At 41.1% G+C, this 17519-nt stretch overlaps 1 protein-coding gene across 1 annotated transcript in view; it reads left to right on the top strand.

The window, feature by feature from the left end:
- Positions 1 to 17519, top strand: part of adamts6 (ADAM metallopeptidase with thrombospondin type 1 motif, 6) — a 304519-nt gene that overhangs the window by 125614 nt on the left and 161386 nt on the right. Inside the window, exon 9 of the mRNA XM_048598741.1 lies at positions 14314 to 14460. Coding sequence (XP_048454698.1) covers positions 14314 to 14460 — 147 coding nt within the window. The remainder of the gene's footprint in view (positions 1 to 14313; positions 14461 to 17519) is intronic.

Genomic DNA, 17519 nt, shown 5'->3' with positions numbered 1-17519 from the left:
CATCAAACGTGGGATGGGGGAGTTATCTATTTGTAAAAATTTCCTTCCCTGAATACCTTCAAACAAAAACAACAGAGAAAATAACCCCTCTTTCAACCAATCATTTACTCAGAGATCACATCAGGCAAAGAAATCAAATCTTTCCGTCATTTTTTGATAAAGCTCAGATAATAATCTCAAAGCCTCTACCCTCTCATTTTATGTCCAATCATCCCATGTACTCACAATTTGAGTTTTGAAAGCAACAGTCACAATTTTATTCACAGACTGTATTTATGAAGTAAAGTTAAATATATTTACTCTAAATCTGCACTGGATTTTCCCAGAGTTTGGAAGACTTTGTAGACCCTTAAAAATGTACGAATGATATTTTTCCATTTTCAACAGATCCAGTGATTGTATGCAAGGAGAAGGAGGTAGGGCATGATTTAAACAGGTGGGAAATGCAAACTGAGCGTAGCTATTTAACTCAGAGCTAAGTTTAAACAGACCCCATTTTGACTGTTCTGAGGGCCTTGACCCGTAGTAAGGTTGTTCTAATTTGATCGAATAGGCTTAATGCTGTTGAAGAACAGATGAAGTCTGTTTTAGTGTTGTGATCTGAAGTTTTGTAATCCCCCAGTTCTTTAAATTTGACGAAAACAGACTGACACTGACAGTGAGTTAACAAAAAACGTCTGTTGGATTGTTTAGCTTGGCAGGTTGTCTGATCTAAGTTAGGAAAACAAATTACCATCTTTTGTGCATTTTTGGTGGATTTCTTTGTTGATACTTCCCAAGATGGATTATAATATTATGAATATTTGGCTGAGTTTCAATGCCACATTAATACAGCAGGCCATCCATGAGTTGACACTGGAAGAACTTTGTTGGTGATAAGGGTACATGGTCAGTTGGTGGAGGGCATAGCCTCAGAAATATTTAAAGCATAGAGGGAGGCTATTTGTCCCATTACGTCCATGTCAATAAACAAAGAACTGTCGACACTAACCTCATTTTTCAGCTTTTGATCCATAGCCTTAGATACTATGGCAATGCTAGCAAGTACTCCTTATACACTCCTTACTCCTTATATACTCAATACTGTGTGGCGAAATTCTGCCACAACTCCACTTACAAGTTTGCTGAAGACACCCTTTCTGTAGGGTGGATCTCAAACAACGACGAGACAGAATACAGGAAAGAGATAGAGTACTTAGCAATATGGTCTAAAGACAACAATCTCTCCATCAATGTCGACAAAATGAAATAACTGATCATTGACTTCAGGAAGTGAGTGGAGGGCATGCCACTGTCTGTATTAATTATGTTGAGGTGGAGATGGTCAAGTGCATCTGGGAGTAATGATCACAAATAATCTGTCCTGGTCCACCCATGTAGACGAAACGGTCAAGAAAGTCTCTACTTCCGTAGGAGGCTAAGGAAATGCTGCATGTCCACAAAACATTCTATCTGGATGCATCACAGCACGTTTTAACAACTGCACTTCCCAAGACTGCAAGAAACTACAGAGAGTCATGAACATAGCCCAGTCAATCACGCAAACCAGCCTTCCAACCATTGACTCAATCTATACTCCCTACTGCCTTGAGAAAGCAACCAACATTATCAAAGACCTCCCTGGTTATATTCTCTTCCATCCTGTTCTGTCAGGCAGAAGATATACAAGTTTGTATATACATACGAACAGATTCAAGAACAGCTTCTTCCCCAATGTTATTACACTTCTGAATGGACCTCTCAAATTTTAATTTTAATGTTGATCTTGCTGTTTATGCACCTTCTCCTCAGCCCTGACATTATATTCTTTGCTCTGTTCTATTATCCTGATGCACTTCGATGCTCTGCCTGTACTCCGGACAAAACACGTTTTACTGTACCTAGGTACATGTGACAATAATAAATTAAATCAAATCAAGTATCTAAATACTGCTTAAGTATTACAAGAATTTTTGACTCAACCAGCCTTTTAGTCAGTGAGCTCCAGAGCCTCATCACCCTCTAAGTGAAACACATTCTCCTCTATTCCTCTCATAGTTTAAATCTATCCTCCCTAGTTACTACCTCCTCAACTGATGGAAAATTATCGCTATATCCACCTTTATCATTATCCACCTTATAATGTGAGACACCAGAATCCGGTCCCCTTTCAACCTTCACTGCTTCTAAGTATAGGTTTGTTGGGCCAAATGGCCTGTTTCCTAAGATTTCTATGATAACCATCCCTGATGAGTCCATGTCTCTCCAAAGGCAGATATATTCTGTCCCTCAGGTAACTTCGAACAACCTCCCCACTATTGAGGTTAGGCTGTTTGACCGGTGTTTGATTGGTCTATTCCTTCGTTTTTTTAATAATGGGAATGTGGAAGGTAAGTTTGCAGATGAGACAAAAAATGATGGTGTTGTTTACAGTGAGGAGGATGGTCTCAGGCTGCAGCCTCATATTGGTCAGCTGGTAAATTGGGCAGAGCAATGGCAGCTGGAATTTAATCCAGATAAGTGCGAGGTGATGTATTTGGGAAGGTCTAATAAGGGAAGGATATACGCAATGAATGGTAGGTCCCTGGGGAGTACTGAATAATAAAGGGACTTTGGTGTACAAGTCCATAGATTCCTGAAGATGTCAGCACAGATGGACATGGTGGCGAAGAAAGCATGCGGGATGCTTGCCTTCCTTAGCTGGGGTATAGAATGTAGAAGCAAGGAAGTCTCATTACAGATTGATGAAATATTAGTTGGGCGTCAGATGGAATACTGTATGCAGTTCTTGTTTCCACACTATCGGAAGGATACGATCGCACCAGAAAGCGTACAGGGGAGATTCACCAGGATGTTGCCTGGGATGAAAAATCTCAGTTACGAGAGACATTGACAGAGTAGATTGTGAGAATCTCTTCCCCATGGCAGATGTGTCAAAGACCAGAGGGCATAAGTTTAAGTGAAAAGTAAGTGGTTTAGAGGAGACCTGGAAAAAATGTTTCTTCACCCAGGGTTAGGGTTAGGGTTAGGGGTGGTAGGTATATGGATCATGCTGTCTGAGAGAGAGGTGGAGGCAGATACTCTCACAACATTTAAAAAAGTGGATGACCACTTAAAATGCCAGGGCATAGCAGGCTATGGACCAAGTGCAGGTAAATAAGATTAGTATAATTTGGTGTTTGTTGGTTGGTATAGACATGGTGGGCATAGGGCCTGTTTCTATGCTGTATGAATCTATGACTCAATGGGACAATGTTAGCAGTTCCCCAGTCTTCTGCACCTTGCCTATGACAAGAAAGGATTTTAAAATTACTGCCAGGACCCCTGACATCTCCTCCCTTGCCTCCATTATATGCATGAGGGTGAGTAGCCAAGCAGATATTTGGATGCAGCTGGATAGGGAACAAGGGTTGACATGAGTGGCCATCTGGGTATTGAGAGGAGTGAGTGTTGAGGACTAGGGGGGCAAACAGCTTCTAAAATAATTGGGACTAATTCCTTGGGAACTGAGGTGGGTCTTCTAAATATCTGCATAAATTATGACTCCTTGCTGACTGCAAGAGATGACGGGGTTGTTGAGATTTACATTCTGCTCCCAGGTTCTGTGAAGTGTTGTGGTGTAAAACCTGGTTGTGATTTAAACAGCCAAGTGTTCCTCTTCAGCCAAGAATCCTTCCAGAAAGACAGAGAGCAGAGTATGAACATGAAGAATGGAATAATAAAATGTCACCCATCCTATCAAATTCATCCCTGGCACAGATTACATACAATCTGTCCTCTTACTGACATTACCCCGCATACTAATCTCCGAGGGAATCGTTGTGCAAAACATTTTCCTGACACCCACAGTAATTGAGCAAAACTCCAGATTTTTTTATCTGACCATACATTATTCCATTCTGACTCATTGCCTTTTCATTGCCAATGAGTAAGGGAATTGTGTGTCTGTTGCTTTCTGCTTCCCAGGTGATGATGTTCAGGGTACTGTGATTGGACAGACCTGTAGCAAAGAGAACAGAGTCAGCAATCTCCAGACTCAATACTGTTCCAAAGGTGCCACTAAAATATAGTGATAAGTGTTATGAAGCCCTCATCATTTGCAGTTTTAGAATTGTACAATGCACAAATATCAATATAATTTCTCCACGGAAATGAAATAACTTACATGCAGTAGGATAGTCAGCACTTGCAATCGTTTTAAGTTCATTTACAAGCCTGAAACGAACATTATACACAGCATATGCACTTCTTCTAGTTGGCTTGAATCCAGATCATAATTGGGTCTTATACACATTATTTGAACGTACTGTCGGTGCCTGTTGTACCACCACAGAGTGTTTGCCCATGTTAATAAAATTAATGTTAGTCCACTTACCTAACCTGTTAAAGGCTGAATGAGTGGGAATAGTACTATGGAATTGGTTGGAAGTACATTACTAATCCTTCAGGTTTCATACAAATAGCAGCGTAGAACCATAGAAAAGTTACAGCTCAGTAAGAGGCCGTTCAGCTCACCATGTCTGTGCCGACCACGATGCAATTCTGACCTAATCCCATCTGCCTGCACATGGTCCATATCCCTCTATTCCCTGCCTGTTCAGGTGTCTGTCTAAATAGCTGTTAAACTTTGCTTTTGTATCTGCTTCTACCACCTCCCCTGGCAGCGTGTTCCAGGCACCTACCACCGTGCATGTAAAAACCTTTGCTCGAACATCTCCTTTAAACTTTTCCCCTCTCACCTTAAACCTATGTTCCCCAGTATTTGACATTTCTGTCCTGGGAAAAAGACTCTATGCCTCTCTTCATTTTGTACACTTCTATTACGTCACCTTTCAGCCTCTGACTCTAACGATCTAAGCTCTCCTTACACTAATACACGCCAATCCAGGCAACATCCTGGCAAACCTCTTTTGTACCCTCTCCAAGGCATCCACTTCCTTCCTATAGTGTGGCGACCAGAACTGCACACAATATTCCAAATGTGACCTTACTAAAGCCCCTACAGAAAGCTCTTAATGCATAAATGGCCATCACGAGAGCCTAGAAAATCTGACCCAATATCAAGTTGGATGTTGTTTGAGAGTATCATTATAGTTGGACATTGTCTTTTCCATTGGTCCTTATTGCAATCATACAAATAAGTTTCTTCCTGATCATATCTAAAATACTGAATCTTCAAAAGATACTTTTGAACGCATGTTCACAAGCATATACCCACACAGACAGTCCAGAAATGTTCAAGATACAACTTCCCATTACTTTGTCTGTCATTTCTTCTTTAATGTGATTCTGATATCATTACAGTTTACTTTCCTGTACTTAGTTTTACTTTGATTCACTTATTTTAGTAGTTTTCTTCCCACGATCTGCTCCATTGGTCAGAAAATTGTTCATGCCACAGAAGTCTCAAGACTCCTTATTGACTCAGCAGTGTAAACTGACGTTAAACCATGTAGCAAAGGTTCCAGTCCTCTTGCACAGTTTTCCACCCTCCCGTCTTGCCACGCCTTGGTTGAGTCACCAGGAGGAGGCATAGTAGAGTGGCCTGCCAGTTTTTCCTCCCTTTCCCAGATGATTTTAAGTTATTTTTTCCAGAGCTGTGGATGTGCAGTTTGGGCTGCCTGCTAAGCCGCTCACATTTAATAAGGCTTGATTGATTTTTGTTAGGAACTTGGATGTTTATTGTGATAATTATGATGATAACGTAACACATTTTGCAGGAACTTATCACAGGAGATGAATTGTGTTGAATCCATGACATATTGTTAAATAATGAAGGTCTGTGGAATAAAAACAGAGAATGCTGCAAACATTCAACACATCAGGCAACATCCCTGAGCCTGAGAATGGGGTGGGAGGAAAGAACAAAGAGAAAGCTTTGTGCTAGGGCGGAACAGAAAATTCTGGAAACACTAAACAGGTCAGGCATTATCCTTGGCTCTATGCTGGCTTACAAACTGCTAGACTTCTAACTTCTTCCAGTTTTGATGCAAGGTCATAATTCTGTTTCTGTCTCCGCAGATGCTGTTTGTCTTACTGATTGTTTCCAGGACATTCTGCTTTTATTTCAGATTTCCAATGTCTGCAGTAATTTCCTTTTGTGTTAAGATCTTTGGAAGTGAGGTGCTTGGGCACCCCAAATTTCTTTCCCCAGTCATGCTATCTCACGTTCTTACAGAGGTAGACTCAGTCCGGGGAAAAGCCTGTGTTAGAGTGACATTCAAGTCATGATTCAAGTTTGTTTGTCTGAATTGAGAATCAAACCCTATGGAATTACAATTGCCAATCTGATCCCTGCTTGTGAGGCTCATGTTCTCAGTAGCCCCTGAGCATATGCTCAATCCCAGTGATGATCAGAATTCTATGTGTGTTTCTGGTTTGTCATTAGAAATTAAGGTCAGAATTTTCCCAGCGTTTGAACCTTGTCGGCAATAGCAAGAAAGTTTGGAGAAAATTAAGTGAAAAGTGAGATTCTCAACACTGAGAAAAAAAGTCAGACTTTTCTCTCAAAGTTTTAGTGGCTGGATGAAAATCTTGTTCATAAACAGCAAGAGTCCCAGTTGAATGTGTTGTTATCCAATTGTTATCTAATCTCGCTTCGTATTATGTACAAGTGCTATTCTCCCATGTAGCAGTGAGAAACTAAATGGCACCAATTCCCGATATAAAAGTCAGAGCAGTTATCTGGCAGCTGCAACTCACCAGCATCTTCTCTGGGCATCCATGTTGGCCAGTATTCCTGGACACCTCAGAGCCTCCTCCTCGGGCAGTGACCATCTGCACCCTCCATTCATGGAAGTCAGCGTTGGCAAGGCGCCAGCCTCATGTCATCATCATGGCACATCTTGGACTAACCTTTAATACATTTCACCACTTCAATACTGCATCTTGAACTCATGGATGCCTTACACTGCAATTCTGTTTCCAGGCTGCTTTACGCATGGGGACAGGCAACTATCCCATGCACCAAAACAAAGTGCATCTGAGGACTCTTAGCTTGCTTTCTTACTGCTCACCCATTTTGTGCTTACTTGAACGTTCATAGCATCTCTGCCTTGCCTTACCTTTCAACACAGGCAGAAAGCAAGGCAGCTTGAAATGCTTACCAGCATTGAACAATCAAGGAGACAGACAAGATAGCGTCTAGCCACATGAATATCACGTCTACAGAATGTGGCAGCATCATATGCAGCAAACACACCTGATGTACTTCAACTAAATAATCATGTCTGAATATCTAAAGGGAGTAGTCTGTAGTCCAGTCAAGGTGAACAGTCTTTAGTCAGGTGACTGGTCTGTTCTTAATCTGGACAGGTTGTTAGGTGTCCCTCACTGCAGAGGGCAGAGTTCATAGCTTGGAAGGATAGGGTGGGTGCGAATCATTCTCGGACGATGCTGTATGCAATTGTAAGTGTGGTAGATCATGAACCCGGTTGGAGGTGGTTGCAGTAGCAGAATTAGAGTGCATGTGACATAGCAAAGATAAGATGGTTGCATTCAGCCTCGCACAGCATGGAAGGTCATTAATTTTCTTTTGGCATTGCATCGTGTTTCTCTGGACTATGGATTCTGCACTGACCCACACAACTACTTCGGACCAGGTTGGCAGTGTCTAGATTGTGCTGCCCTCTGGCAATCTTGGGTAAGGAGGACAGCCCTCCTGTCCACCAGGATCTCCAGGTTCCACCTGCTAAGTGGGTGCCAACTTTCATTTCTCAGCCGTGTTGTTTGGAATTGTGCTGCAGATCCTGGCTTGAAGCATTTAAAATGGTGACATGCTGGTGTTTAAATATGTCAGTAATGTGGAATCCATAAAATCACAGCTGCAGTGAGCACTCCTGACCCTGCTAACCACAAGAACGAATAACAGCAGGAGCATAGAAGATGGATGAATAATGAATAAGATGAGCAGTAGAGAATTGTGTCAGAAAATTCACCAGACTTCATGGAGGGAAACTTTCCATGAAACACCCCAAGATTGGCACTTAACCAAAATTGGGGAAATTCATCCCTAAGCTTTATTTACATTGTCCATGGTTTAATTGGTCTTCCTGAATTTGTGTTATGTATTAAGAGGGTAGGAGTTTTGTCACATCCCCTTTTAAACAAGGAGGAACATGGAAATTTACCACAGATCGTCAGGTAGCACCTTTCAAACCCACAACACTTCCATCTAGAAGGACAAGGGCAGCAGACACATGGGGACACCACCACCTGCAAATTCTCCTCCAAGCCATACACCATCATGACTTGGAAGTATATTGTGGTTGCTTCACTGTCGCTGGGTCAAAAATTCTGGAATTCCCCCCCTAAAAGCATTGTGGGTCTTCATACAGCACATGGACTGCAGTGGTTCAAAAACACAACTCACCACCACCTTCTCAAGGGCAGCAAGGGACAGGCAATAAATGCTGGCCAGCCAACAATGCCACGACCCATGAATAAATTAAAAAATAACTGGAAGCAACAGCAGACAGAAATTGAGTGAAATTTGTATAGAACTAAATAATGATTTGATTTTCCTGAAAATATTTGGGTCCTTATGAGTGATATGGCATCAGTTGTATGTCCCATAATTTCTTAGGATTTTTAAGCCACTTTGCTGAAAGCTGGTAAGAGCTCTGCCCTTACCCTGACTCCCAGCCCCAGCAATCAGAATTCATTTTGCTGAATTTAAGCTGGTTCAATTGTTGTTGACAGACTATGACACAATGTTGCTGGTGGATTCCAAAACAGCATTAGTCCATCTGAGAATGTTTAACATATGAATGGCAATTTTGCTACTATGTTGCAATGAAGCATTGATGTGTGTATGAGCTGTAAACAATCACAGAACAGGTCGCCCATATTTGTGGAAGGGCTAAATTTTATAAAGTTATTTGCAGCTCTTGGTGTTGAGCAAATGTTGAATTTCTAGTTACATGTTAAGTTTTCTAAGACAAATGGATTTTTTTTGTGGGGTGAAGATGATATTGTCACTGGACTGTTAAACCAGAGACCCAGATAATGTTCTGGGGACCTGGGATTGAGTCCCACCACAGCAGATAGTGGAATTTGATTTCAATAAGTATATGGAATTAAGAGCCTAATGATGACCGTGAATTGATTGTTGGGGAAAACCCATCTGGTTCACTAATGCCCTTTACAGAAGGAAACTGCTGTCCTTATGCCTACATTTGACTCCAGATCCACAGCAATGTGGTTGGCTCTTAAATTGCCTTCTGGGTATTTAGGGATGGACAATAAATAATCACCTAGCCAGCGACATGCTCATCCTGCAAATGAATAAAGAAAAAAAATGGATTTGATGACATTAAAATGTCACACTGTAATGACTAATTTTTTTTAAATCATCCTGTGTATATAAGCTTAACAATTTGTTATGTGAAAGTTCTCTTTGTTCCACACAATTATAGGTCAGAATTGGAGAAACATCTGCATTTGTATTCTTATAGTCTATATAACAAAATACAGCATTTTGTATCTCTAATAAGATTCTAATATCAGAGTTCCTTGGAGGTTTGTATTTTTGTTATGTACATAGTATCATTTCAAATTTCACTTAATGCCTTTTGCCATTTTACTTTGTAAGATTAATGGACAATATATGTGAATAAATGATTAAATCCACATACTGATTTTTACACAAGAACACAAGAACACAAGAACTAGGAGCAGGAGTAGGCCATCTGGCCCTTCGAGCCTGCTCCGCCATTCAATAAGATCATGGCTGATCCTTTCGTGGACTCAGATCCACTTACCCGCATTCTCACCGTATCCCTTAATTCCTTTATTGTTCAAAAAAATACCTACTTTTTTTAAAAAGCGTTTACTGAAGTAGCGTCAACTACTTCACTGGGCAAGGAATTCCACAGATTAACAACCCTCTGGGTGAAGAAATTCCTTCTCAATTCAGTCCTAAATCTGCTCCCTCTAATCTTGAGGCTATGCCCTCTTGTCCTAGCTTCACCCGCCAGTGGAAACATCCTCTCTACTTCTATCTTATCTATTCCCTTCATAATTTTATATGTTTCTATAAGATCCCCCCTCAATCTTCTGAATTCCAATGAATATAATCCCAATATACTTAGTCTCTCCTCATAAGCCAACCCCCTCAACTCTGGAATCAACCTAGTGAACCTCCTTTGCACCCCCTCCAGTGCCAGTACATCCTTTAATTAATTTAAAAAAAAAATTAATTCATGGGGTGAGGACAGCACTAGCCAGACCAGCATATACTGTCAGAGTCAGTTAGAATAACCTTTATTGTTACATGTACTCAAGTACAGAAGTACAGGATTACAGTGAAAAGTCTACAATCTCGCCCCATATGGCACCATCTTAGGTATAAAGTTCCTAGAGACTGATCTTAGATACAAAATACAGAAATAAAGGGAAAAAGAAAGGAAAAACAACTTACGTTACTTACAGTTGTTCGTAGTATATGTTAGAAAAATGAGAATAAAGTTAAAAAGATACCCATTACAGTCTTTCCATAAAGGGCCTGCAATAGATCAGTGCAGGAGGCTTCCATACATGATCTGCCTGGCCTCACAAACCGCTGACGGGGTGCACTGGTCCCCAGCCCAACAACTGACCCACTCTGCTCCGGCCTCCAGCCCCTTGGCTGTCCCTGCTCAGCTCAGGCCTCCAGCCCACTGACTGTCCCTGCTCCGCTCAGGCCTCCAGCCCACTGACTGTCCCTGCTCCGCTCGGACCTCCAGCCCACTGACTGTCCCTGCTCCACTCGGGGCTCCAGCCCACTGACTGTCTCCGCTCTGCTCGGGACCCACTGGCCATCCACTCAGGCCTCCAGCGTGCTCTACCAGGAGAGAACACCAATAGGGGAAAAAGGGGAAAAGAAGAGAAGAAAATGGGAAATAAACAGAAGGCGCAGAGGAGCTCTGATTGGAGCGTCCTACTGTGCCGCCATCTTGACCGTCCATCCCTAATTGCCCAGAGGGCAGTCAAAAGTCAACCACATTGCTGTGGGTCTGGAGTCACATGTAGGCCAGACCACGTAAGGATGGCAGTTTCCTTCCCTAAAGGACATTAGAGAATCAGATAGGATTTCCCTGACAATCGACAATGATTATCATCATTAGACTTTGAATTCCATATTTTTATTATCTAAATATCTTTAATGAAAATCTACTTATAGTATTTTAAGCAGTCAAATAGTTATTATGAATACATAGTTAACACATAATATTTTAAGTATTAATTGTATGTGGTTAGGGGAAAATTTTAATAAATATTCTAAATAGCTGTTTGCCTGAATTCATAAATAGGGACATGATCCCCATCATCTTACCTTTATTGGTCAGTGCATTGAGTATAGGAGTAGAGAGGTCATGTTTTGGCTGTTCAGAGCATTGGTTAGGCCACTTTTTGAATACTGCGTTTAATTCTGGTCTCTCTGCTTTAGGAAAGATGTTGTGAAACTTGAAAGGGTTCAAAAAAGATTTACAAGAATATTGCCAGGTTTGGAGGGTTTGAGCTATATGGAGAGGCTGAATAGGCTGGGGCTATTTTCCCTGGAGCGTCGGAGGCTGAGGGGTGACCTTATAGAAGTTCATAAAATCATGAGGGGCAGGGATAGGGTGAATAGCCAAGATCTTTTCCCCAGGGTAGGGAAGTCCAAAACTAGAGGGCATAGGTTTAATGCGAGAGGGGAATGATTTAAGAGGGACCTAAGGGGCTCTTTCTCACGCAGAAAGTGTATGGAATGAGCTGCCAGATGAAGTGGTGAAGACTAGTACAATTACAACATTTAAACGGCATCTAGATGGGTATATGAATAGGACAAGTTGAGTGGGATGTCAGCCAAATGCTAGCCAATGGGATTAGATTAATTTATTATGTCTGGTTGGCATGGACAGGTCTGTTCCTGTACTGTACATCTCTATGACTCTGTGACTCTATCTTGGATGCAGTTTGGGCGCTGACTACAACACAGGCAAGCGTGTTGTCCCTCCAATGTTAGCATGCATTTGCTACTGGAGGATCAAAAGCTTCATGGTCTTATTTGTAACTCAAAAACAATGTCATCATTGCAGCAAATTCCAGACCAAGAGCAGAAACCAAATCAATCTAAGTCGGTCATTATGGTGTATCATATGCATCATTCACAGATTGCATAAAGGTCAGAATTTTATCACTCCGAGTAGCTAGATCACTAAGTCACTACCAGGCTATTTACTCAAATTAAATGATTTTAATAGCCAAATCACACATTGTAAAGCGTTAGCTATAACACTACAACAGGATTAGGAAACTTTTTTAGTTGATGTTAAACGTGGGTTAATGTTCATGACTTGGGCTGATTTTTGTCTTGGCCCTGTGAGAAAATGCACGCCTGAACTGTAAAGCTAATTGCCAGGACCTGGTCTTTAGGAATAATCTACATATTTGGGGACTATTAGCGAAAGCTGTCATGACTCCACAGATAGCTGGCCTAATCAATTCTGAGCCTCCCACCTCACTAGCAGTGGTCTTCGGATGAGCCCCAAGAGGACAACTGGAGTACGTTCTGGGACTGAGGAACCAGCTACAAAGACAATTGGGGAAGCACTTCTATTCCTACTACCCAAAGGAACCATTATTTATTCAAAGGTCTGAATAAACTGAGCAGAGCGGGATCATTGCCTGCTTCATCCATCATGAATTAATTTCAACAAGATGTACTCCAAAGCATGTCAGCCCCTTATTTACATATTAGAGGAACCTAACCATTGATGTATGTGGTCACCTTAAAGAATGAGCCCTAGGTATTTAGCTGATTGGTACAGGCTGTCTGATGCTGATTTTGTACACAATGTGCCCCTTCTTGTCTGAAATAAGTGTAATTATACTAATTTCTCATGTTTTACATTTGTCTCTAAGAACAGTTTTCTTTCAAATGCCTGAGTTATATAGAGAGTGCTACACTGGAAATTCTCAGTTGGGCAGGAGGTATTAACATAGGAACATAGGAAGAAGAGTAGACTGTTCAACCAGTTTGTTGAGCCTACACTGCTATTCAATTAGATCATGGCTGATTGTCTCCTCAGTGCCATTTTCCCATACTTTCTTCACGTCCCATGATGAATGAAAAATGAATGATTTATTTATTGTCACATACATCTTGAAGATACAGTGAAAAGTGTTTGTTGCCACAATCCGGCACCACTATGAGGTACAATAAGGATAAAAAACAATTGATGCTATAAGAATCATAGAATCCCTACAGTGTGGAAACAGGCCCTTTGACCCAACAAGTCCACACCAAACCTCAGAGCATCCTACCCAGATCCGTACCCCTGTAATCCACATAATCTACACATTCCTGAACACTATCGGCAATTTAGCATGGCCAATTCACCTAACCTGCACACCTTTGGACTGTGGGAGGAAACCAGAGCACCTGGAGGAAATCCATGCAGACATGGGGAGAACATGCAAACTCCACACAGACAGTTGCCCGAGGGTGGAATCGAACCCAAGTTGCTGGTGCTGTGAGGCAGCTGTGTTAACCACTGAGCCACTGTGCCGCCCCTTAGTCTCCAGAAACCCATCAATTTCTATCTTGAACATGCTCAAGGGTTGAACTTCAACAGCTCTCTCAGGTAAAGAATTCCAAACATTCCCTACCCTCTGAAATGCTTTCACATCTTAGTCTGAAATGACCTAACCCTATTCTGAGATTATATCCCCTGGTTTTAAACTCACCAACCAGGGAAAATATCTACATCCCCATTGGCTGTCCTGAAAGAATTTGTAAGTTTTAATGAGATCACCTCTCATTCTTTGAAACTCTAGAGAATACAGCCCCAGTTGCTTCAATCTCTTCTCATAAAAACATCCTGCCATCTCAGGGATTAATCTAGTGGACCTTCATTTCACTCTGTCAATGTCAAATTCACATAATTTAGTTTATACTCTTATATGGCAGACATGTATATTAGTAATCTATACTTTATCCTTGTTTTCCTTATTCTTAGAGTGAGCCATTTTTATGCTACCCATTACGTATGGACCTCAGACCATATGCTCAAACAATGTGAAGTGGTGGAGGTGTTAAAAAAATCCCAGAAATACTGTCAAACACAGTATCTGCTAAGTGTTTTAATACAAAAGAAAACTGGCATGGAAGGTATTTTGAGAATAAATGTATATCAACATGTATAATCACAGGAATCATATTGCTAAACATGTAAGGCATGTTGAAAGGCTCTGTACACTCAGACTCATGTTATGTGTCAATGGTATTCAGTGCTTTGAATGTTAGTAGGTGGCATGATAGATAGTTGTCCGGTTACACATTGAGCTAATACAGCACTTCTTTCTTGACAGTTTCGGTATGAATCATGATGGAATAGGAAACTCCTGTGGGACAAAAGGTCATGAAGCAGCAAAGCTTATGGCAGCTCACATTACTGCCAACACCAATCCATTCTCTTGGTCTACGTGCAGCAGAGATTATATCACCAGTTTTTTAGAGTAAGTGCCCAGTAGCACAGCAAATTAGATTACCCAATTTATTGAAAAAAGTAATCATTACTTGTTGCCATAAGTAAATGCAGTATTAATTGGTACAATTGTACTTGCAGCTCACTGAAAAGTTTACATATCAACATCATATGTTATAAGTAAGTTTTGATGAATGTAACGGATAAGTGCTTAGTTTTAAAGTAAATACTTTCTTTCATATTTGTTGATCTAAGTCTAAAGTGTAGATTTATAAAAGTGAAAATTAGCTGGTGAATTCTTAATTTCTCTTCTTTTAGATTTTCCTTATTTTGTTGTATTAGTTTTGTTCAGTCAGTTATTGTGATAGAGCCAGTAGTCATTTATACCCACATTGAGAAATTGTGTTCAAATGAGTTTGAACTATTTTGCTGAAGTTGGTTTGGATCAGTCGCTCACATCACTGCCATGTTTAAACACAACTAATTAATTGGTTCTGGAGCTTGGAGAAAGATTGTGGAGTATGCCCAGTGTGTTAAAACTGCATCAGTATTATTTATTATAGTTTCTGCTGTATATTTTGCACAGGATAAATGAGGTGAAGTTCATTATTGGTCTTTAGTTAGTTAAATATTGATAGCAGCTCATTTGTAAAAATAATTCTGTTTATCCAACCCATGCAGGCCCTGACACTTGCATTCATACTCAGACTGATTTTGATTTCTAAAGATAGTACAGATTTTCAAACCAACAAAAAGCACCAAGATGTTAATTTCCATTATCAGCAGCAGAATGCTGAGTGGTGATCAGTTATAACGGCTTATTCTGTACTGCTGACATGTGGAACTAATATTCTGCACTGTATAAATAATAGCTTACTGGTCCTGTGGGGGGGTTTATGCAATTTGGAAACAAAGTGGGGGGTAATCACTGAAGCGTCCAACTCAGAAAGAAGTGTGCTTTTGAGAAATACTGAGATCTGTCTTTAACACTTGACCACATGCTCAAGTAGTTTTCTTCTCTCTCTCAGAGTGGAAACGCCTGCAGAATGCTATAGACCTGTCCTTAATAAAACAACGCTCCAGCTGTGTACAATCCCTGCAGGCAGGAACAATATTTAACATTTCTTTTCCAGAACAGACCATTTGGCCCAAAACTCTCTCAGTCTCATGCAAGCATAGTCTGAACACTATTGGCATTGAATTTAAATGTTTTGAACAAAGAAGTAACAACCAAAAATAGTGGGCACAAGCTTACTTTTAGAGGCAACAAATAGTTATCTGCATGTCTGCTTATAAAAGAATTGTATCATTTTGTATTAAAAGTATGCAAGGTGAGTTTACTGATCTGAACATGTATGTGACAGGAGCATTACAGAATCTGGGTTATGTCTGCCCAGGTCCTGCACTGTCAGTCCAAAAAGATCCATCTTCATAATGTTTTCACATGGTCCAGCTCCCAACATGCAGTTTGTCACAGACCAGTTTTGCTGCTTGTCAGCAAGATTACGTGATGCTGTTTTGGGATGTCGGACACTTTGCAGCTGTTAAGAGGATGTCAGACATTATACAGCACTTTAGTGGCTGGCAGATGTTGTGCGGCTCTTTAGAGGACGTCAGGCACTGTGCAACTGCTTAGAGCATGTCAGATGTTGTACAGATCTTTAGAAGATGTCAGGCATTGTGCAGCTGTTTTGAGGATGTGAGACACAGTGAAACTGTTTAGAAGATGCCAGGCACAGTGCAGCTGTTTAGGGGGTATCAGACACAGTACAGCTGCTTAGAGGATGTCAGAGACTGCACAGCTGTTTAGTGGGTGTCAGAAACAATACACTTATCTAGAGGATGTCAGACACTGTACAGATGTTTAGTGGGTATCAGGCACAATACAGATGTTTAGAGGATGTCAGACACTGTACAGTTATTTAGAAGGTGTCGTAGGACACAGCTATTTAGGGGATGTCAGATGCCGTGGAGATGTTTTGAGGATGTCAGATATGATGCAGATGTTTAGAGAAGGTTAGATGCTATGCAGCTGTTTAGAGGATGTTAGATACTGTACAGATGTTTTGAGGTGTCAGGCACTCTGCAGCTGTTTAGAGAGTGTCAGACATTATGCAGCAGTTTAGAGGCTGTTACGCACTGTACAGATGTTTGGAGAATGTCAAACACTGTGCTGCTGTTTCATGGCCACAACATCCTTTTCATAGCAAAGTGCATTTTAATGCAAAGAGATTTTTCTTCACAATCCCAAATTTGGCAGCTTGACAATGCTGGAACAGCAAGTTTTGCAACTTAGCAGTGCCTGTTTCATGAGAAGTGAGATTCAGGAATGTTGGTTTCTGCCCCTTCCCATTACAGAGAAACTTCTAGTGCCTTGGTGGAACCGATGTTCTATTTCACTTCTAGATCAATCCCCAGGAACTGATTGCAGAGATGAGAAATATTTGCTAACATGATCAGTTCAAATAAGACTGCCCACCATCACTCGTTTTATCAAATAGCTAGTTTTTTTTTTGTTTTTTTTTCCAATTTTGACCTATATTGCCAGTCCTTAGTACACTTGAACAGGTGGTAGTAAGCTGCCCTCTCGAAGTGCTGAAGTCCATCTCAATAATGTCTACACACAATTTTGTTTGGTGGGGTATTACAGGAATTGAACCTAATGGTAGTGAGGAGCAGTGATATAGATCTAGCCTGGCTGGTAAGTGAGTTGGTGGTGCTATTGTAGTGATGATGCTCCCATGCGCCTGCTGCCCTTTTCTTCCTCGGTGGTGGAGAGCATGGGTTTGACAGATGCTGCTGAAGAAACCTTGGTGAATTACTGCAGTATATCTTGTATATGGTGTTAGTGTGTGCTGGTGGTATGGGAATGAATGTTTAATGTGATGGATGGGTTGCTGCTCAAGTGGGCTGTTTCATCCTGAAAAATGTCAAGCTCCTTGAGTGTTGCTGACAGTGAAGAGTCTTCCATCACACTCCTAACACCTGCTGCTTATTCCCGCCCAAAGGCACAAACTGAATCCTAAAAAGGAACTCAGCTTGTGGAGAGGCCTGCTCTAATGTAGGGCAGGTCAGCACGAGAGGCTTGGC

This window comes from Rhincodon typus, chromosome 1 (assembly GCF_021869965.1).
Source record: "Rhincodon typus isolate 14 chromosome 1, sRhiTyp1.1, whole genome shotgun sequence".
In the NCBI taxonomy this organism is placed as follows: domain Eukaryota; kingdom Metazoa; phylum Chordata; class Chondrichthyes; order Orectolobiformes; family Rhincodontidae; genus Rhincodon; species Rhincodon typus.
This window is presented reverse-complemented; position numbering and strand designations above follow the sequence as displayed.